General features: G+C 39.3%; 1 protein-coding gene across 1 annotated transcript; it reads right to left on the reverse strand.

Moving 5' to 3' along the window:
- Positions 1-5852: 5852 nt before the first annotated feature.
- LOC110706416 lies at positions 5853-6376 on the reverse strand. Its single transcript, XM_021884335.1, has 2 exons — positions 6122-6376; positions 5853-6037 (listed from the first exon to the last, which is right to left on the reverse strand). The coding sequence occupies exons 1-2, from the start codon at positions 6317-6319 to the stop codon at positions 5897-5899; spliced, it is 339 nt and encodes a 112-aa protein (XP_021740027.1). The 5' UTR covers positions 6320-6376; the 3' UTR covers positions 5853-5896.
- Between the last annotated feature and the right edge of the window lie 374 nt (positions 6377-6750).

Consider the following 6750-nt stretch of genomic DNA (forward strand, 5'->3'; position numbering starts at 1 on the left):
AAAGGTAGTTCTATTCCAGATAGGATTCAGTATTCTTTTGATCATTTTCGGGCTATTTTTCTTATAAATAGGGTCGTATTTCCCCGTTTTTAATCATTCACAATCATCAACAATCATCTTTTATCTTCTCTCTCAAGCTAATAGCTTTTTCTTTCTCCCTCTTTTTAAGTCTTCCCTTTTCAAATAAAATACTGCATTCACAAGTTCTAGACACACCTAGCCAAGCTCGAAGTTGTATTCTCCCTAGACGTGAAAAGTTGATAATTTCTGAGAGTTTGGTCCTAAATCCCTATCACTACTAAAATTTGGCTAAATTGCAACCGCCTCCAACGGTCGCTAAAAATAGGGAAAATAGTCATTGAAAATAATTGCGATCGTCAATGGTCGTAACGTGGTGGTCGCTATTTACTTGGTCACAAAAAACAAATTTACCACCGATTGACGATCGCAATTTTTTACGACCGTTATTAATATTTTCAACGATCGCAAATATTTATAATTGCGACTGGTTTAGTCAACGGTCGCAAATTTAAAATTACCAACCGTCATAAGCGGTCGCTAAAACTTTTAGAAAAAACAAAAAAATAGAATTAATTAACAATTAGATCTAGAATTAAACAAGAAATAAAACAAAATTAATTTTTTTTCGGGAAACGGATAGCAGCCACGACACCATATCCGGCTGCTGCCGTGCTGCTGGTGGCGCTGGTGGTGGCCGGCGGACCACCGATGGTGTGGTGGTGGCCGACGGTGAAGTTAGCCAAAAAAGGGGAAGGGGAAAATAAAGAAAGAAAAAGTAAAGGAGAAGGGAGAGAAATTTATCTTAGGTTTTCTCCACTCTGGGCAAAGTTTAATTTACTTAAGTGTTAAATATTTATACCCTCTTTCTCTAGAAACCCTCCTTACCTAAACTTTCCTTCTTTACTCTTTCCTAATCCTTTTCCTAATAAAACTTTGTTAAAACAAAACTTTCCTAAAATAAACCTCAACTTTTATAAAATATATAATTAAATAAACTTTCCTTTTATAAAATATTCCAAACTTATTAAATTAAATAATTTAAATATCTTAATTAAAAATATTTCAAAGTATTTAAATACTTCACAAAATACATATTTTAATAAAATACGTATAAAAATACGACGTATTACATTAGGAACTCTTATACAATTCACCCCCCTCTTGTAGTCTTCGTCTCAACTAACAAAAAGAACAGCTAATGATGAAGCATCTAGCTAGCCATCTACTGTTATAGCTTTCAACTATAGTAAAAAAGTACTACATCCGTTTCTTTTTAGTTGACACGTATTCCTTTTTAGGAAATTTTTTTAGTTGACACGTTTTCTTTTGGGGAAACTTTTTTACCTTGCATTTACAAGCTACCCCACTTGCTTTTTCATTCTCTTTCACTCTCTCTCCTCTCCTTAATATATGTGCCTAAATCAAACGCGTGAACTAAGTAGAAACGGAGGAAGTATTTAATTTAAACTTTTGATTTAATTGATTGCTCGGGGCTTGTTTAGTTCACCTTATTTTTGCTCATTTGATCTGATCTTGTCTAATATGATATGATCTAGTCTAATTGTCTGATTTGGCTAAATTTATATTTGACCTTATGTACGTACGTGCAGTGTATGATAATATATAAAGAAAAATGTATCAAGTAGGGTCTTGTTAGATTCGTAATAATGTGTTTTATAATATATTAATATGTAATTTTCATAATTTTTTTCATTATGACGTTAATGATATAGTGTGTCTAAACTTATTTATGTAGATATGATATGAACTTATTTTATCTGATATGATTTGAACTTTTTATCTAAAATAAGTAAATTAAGGTAACTATGGCCTTAATCCTAGTTCTTACTCCAAAAAAGAAAGAAAAAAACCTATATGACAAGTCATTAATGTCACGACAAGTTATCAATGTCCAGTTTGGTTTCTTTCTTTTTACGGTTTTTTCACCAGATACCACTGAATTTTAACATAATTCACCAAATACCACCAGCATTTTTCAAATTCACCATATACACTTCAATTAAAATAAAATGTCACAATATGTCATAAATGATTAACGGACGTTAACACCGTTATTCATTAAGGCTAATAATGCCATGTGGCAACACATTATTGGTTCCCTTTTTAATTATTTAATTTTAAAATAATTGTTTAATTAATTATCAAAAAAATTAAAATAAAAACAAAAAAAAACCCAACCACCCACATCCCCCGCAACCACCACCCGCCGTTGCTGAATCTGACCAAAACCCCCGTGCTGGCGCAGAATCTGACCAGAACTAACCCTAGTGTCGGTATGGTATCCGACCAAAACCTCAGCACTGGCCTGAAATCTGATCAGAATCCCTCGCACCGGTGCTGCTACCCCACCTTGTCCACAAAACAACCTAACCACCAGCCACGAAACAAGCTATCTCCCTCGAAAAACCCTCCCCTAACCACCGACCGGTGCCCTAACCCCCTTCCCTTACAGCGGCTATCCAAATTCACCCATCCTGGACCTATCTCCACCCCAACTGAACCACCACTACGTCGAAACACTAAAACCAAAATTTAGCATTTCGATTTTAGTGTTTTAGGGTTTCAAGGTGGTTGGGTCAGGAGTATTTGGTGAAAAAATTGTTCTTTTAAAGTGTAAAATTTTATTTTACATATTTATATTCATTTAACACTTATCTTAATTTTATTTTACACAAGTAATCCCTGCCGCACCACAGGGGCGGAGCCATGGGGGAGAAGGGCTGGTGGAGGCCCGGTCCCCGTGGCCCAATTGCAAGTTTCTTTAATATCAAAAGCTGGCCCCCTTAAAATCTTATTATAATAAACAATGAATTTGCAAATTAATAATGTCTTGTAATCCATGATTCAGTGGTAGAAGTGGACATATGAATCGACCCATTAGCAAAGAGGTACCGTGATTGAGACATATTAGTTTGTTTTTATGCATTCAACCTTTCTTTTTGTTAATTTTGCAAAGTTTATATTTATTAGTTTTGTTTATTTTATTTTTCCAATCCTTCTCATAATAATTTTCTCCATATTCTTAATCTACGTATAATATTATCTTAGTTAATATAAGTCTCGGCCCCTATACAATTTAATTCCTGCCTTCGCCCCTACCGCACCATGTGGCCAACGCATACAAAAATTTGTCTATGGAAACATTGCATATACGGAGTATATTACCCCTCATCCAATTTTATTATATTTTATTTTTTAAATAAATTAAAAAAAAAAACCATAGGAATCAAATTAGGAAAAAGGGTGGTACTTGGGCATACAAAGCAGCGAAATCATATTTTTCAAGCATAAATTTTTCTTGTGCTTTTAGATACTTTTGTAATCTTCTTGTGTTGTCATGTAAATAATGCATACAATTAATAATTATAAACCAAATTCAAATCAGTAAAAGATAGACTTTTTTTTTTTAATTATTTTTTTGAGTAGGATGAACTAACGGTAAAAAAAAAAAATTGTATAGTATTTCTAATAAAGGGTATTTTTGGAAAGAGAAAATTCCCAATCAAAAAAGATCTTCTCTTTAAAGAGTAACATAGATATTGGGACTTGTTATTCATCGCCCGCAAATCTCTACATAAAGCCCACATTTTATAATTTTTTGACAAATTTGCCCTTTTTATAATTTTAACGGAAGATAAATTTTTCGCACTAAAAAAATGTGGAGCAGCACCGGATCGCCGAGGATCACCGGAGAATCGCCGTCGTCATCGGAAAACGAGGTTCGTAACGCATCGTAAGGACGAAATGGTGGCTGGCGCCTAGCCAAAAGGCCATGCCGTGGTTGTGGCGCCTAGCCAGGACGCCGCCACCGTGGTCACGGCGCCTGGTGGAGAAGCCTCGACCATAGTAGTGGCGCGTGGCCAGGACGCCGCAGCCACGGCCAAGGCGCCTGGCCAGGACGCCGCCACCATGGCGGCGGCGTCCTGACCAGGCGCCCCGGCCGTGGCTCCGGCGTCCTGGCCAGGCGCCAGTAGGGGAATATTTTTTTTTTTTTTTTTTTTATTTTTTAATTTAATCCCTTTTTTTTTTTTTGTTTGTTTTTGTTAATTTAATCTTAATGTAATTATATTTATACGTTATATGTTATTGTTACAGGATTATGGTGGAGACGGAAATGATTACAGTGGGATTTTTGTACATGATGGCCTGTTCGAAGATGCTCAACAAGCGATTGATTGGGCAAAACAGGTTGCAATTAGATCAGGCTTTTGTTTAGTAGTAGCAACTCATAAATCTCAACGGGATGGTAGAATGGATCGCATTTTGAGATGCGACCGTTATCGCAAAAGAGAAGAACGAGATTTCAGTAAAGCGATTCGGTTTGACTCAAAGCGGAAAGGTTGTGGGTGTCAGTTCCGAGTTAAGGTTCGACAACATCAAAGGCGTGACGGTTGGGAAGTGAAGGGTTACGGCAAATGGGGATATCACAACCATGAGCTGATAGCATACAAAGTGGGGCATCGGCAGTTAAGCGGCCTAAGTCCAGCTGCGAAACTAGTTGTAAAAGAAATGAGTGATGCTCAAGTGAAGCCCGCTAAAATATTAGCGTCTGTGTTAGAGAAATTCCCCGAAGACCAGCCAAACCGAAGACACATCTACAACGTCAGACAGAAATTGAGGTTTGAACGGTCAGAGGGAAGGAACCCTATACAGCAGCTTCTGCACCAGGCACAAGCACGTGGTTACCTTTACTGGTTTGAATCTGACGAAGACACATCGGAGGTAACTCATTTGTTCCTTGTCCATCCTGATTGTGCTGATATGATTTCGTCTTGGCCATCTGTGATTTTGATCGATTCAACGTACAAGACAAACAAGTACAAGTTCCCACTGGTTGAGATGGTTGGGATGGCTCCAACGAACCAGAACTTTCTGATTGGTTATGCAGTCATGAAGGATGAGACGGCTGCGAGTTACCGTTGGGTGTTGGAAAAGTTGAGAAACTACATCGGCCCAAATGTACAGCCATCGGCCATCGTAAGTGATCGTAAGTGATTGTGTTTATTGATGTGTGTAACAGGGAGAATGGACATTGAACATTTTCCATATAAGGACAGGATCCCTAATATCATGATGCCATTCTTGGACGGGTGGAATGATGTCATTGCAGATGGTAACTGCGGATTTCGGGTTGTGGCGGATGTGTTTCAAATGGGTGAAGACAACTACGGTTTAGTGCGGCAGTTGATGTACAGTGAAATCGCATCAAACCGAGATGTGTATGGCCATGTGTACGGCGAGGACTTGGATAGGTCTCTGCAGCGTATCCGGTGGGGAGGGGGACCTTGCGGTCAAAATCATTGGTTCGATGCGCCACTTGATCTCTTTGCCGTTGCAAACATCTACAAGTGTGCAGTCATGCATTTCGGCCTTGGTTTACATAGTCGAGCCTATTATCCATGTACAACGGTTCTGCCCTGGTGTTCGCGCGAGACCGTCACCAGACCGGTAAGGGACGTTGCTATTGGATTTCTTGGGCCGTCATACAGACATTTTATCCGATTAGACATGTCACCCGATTTTCCGGTCCCAAATATCATACCGAAGTGGTATGAAATTCGTAGAGCAAGCGTGGAGGGTTGGGATGCTTTGTACCATGCTCGCGTGCAACAGTGGAACAATTTAATTGCCATGTAGTTTTTGTTGATGTACACCTACCTTTTACTATGAGGCCTTGTATTGTCAATACTATGTCATTTCTATGTGTTCATTTTTAAAAGATAATGTTTCATTTTAAAAACTAACAACAATAATTTCAAATATTACAAACTAAAAAGATAATATTGAATTTTAAAAACTAAGAACAATAATTTCAAATATTACAAACTAAAAAGATAATGTCTAATTTCAAATATCAGTAATCCCTCTGTGACGCCCACTGCCACTGCTCAAGGGTCCGTTCCAGATCGTCAATAACAGCTCTGCCTGATGCACTCGTCATGCAGTCCCTTTCCTCAAAAAGTCGGTGTCCCAACTGCATAATCTTGCCCATCCACTACACAAAACAAAAAACATGAAACGACGTATTATACATATATATATTAAAATAAGAGAACAACAAATAAAAGATGAGACGTACCGCATAAGAGGCAGTGGCAGGTGGCACATCGTCATCATCTGCGTCGTCGATGTCTTTGATCAACCTCGGGTGCGAGTGCCGGATGTACCATTCCATGTAGTGCTGGTCACACATGGCAGTCACCCCACTTGGCGGCCGCTGCAGCTCCGCCGTCCATAGGCGGGCAACCATCGGAAACTGCTCCCACATGGATATCATGTTTGACGGCCATTGGACGACGTACTCCTTCGACGACGCAGATCGTACCGCCTTACTGGGCCACGCCGGTGGAGGTGGGACAACTTGGACAAATCCAAGCTGGCGAAGACAGCGCTGCGGCATGTACGCCTCTACGATCTCGCGATACTGAATCAGTCCAGTGTAGAGGGTCCTGGGTACCCTATTACTAGGGTTCTGGCCGAAAGGCATCCAGTTCACCTGCACATTATTTAAAATCAGTAACAGTCATAAAATAAAGCATCAGATTGTAAAAGTAGAAATAATTTAATCACTGTACCTCTAAGGGGGACATCCTGTCAAGCGATAACCGTATGGAGCGCAGGCGGTCAACGGACTTCTTCTCGACACGCGGACTCCACGCACAGGCACGTGGCTGGCCATCACCAATGGGAACCGGGTCGCGGTGTGGT

This window comes from Chenopodium quinoa, unplaced genomic scaffold (assembly GCF_001683475.1).
Source record: "Chenopodium quinoa cultivar QQ74 unplaced genomic scaffold, ASM168347v1, whole genome shotgun sequence".
Classification (NCBI taxonomy): Eukaryota; Viridiplantae; Streptophyta; class Magnoliopsida; order Caryophyllales; family Amaranthaceae; genus Chenopodium; species Chenopodium quinoa.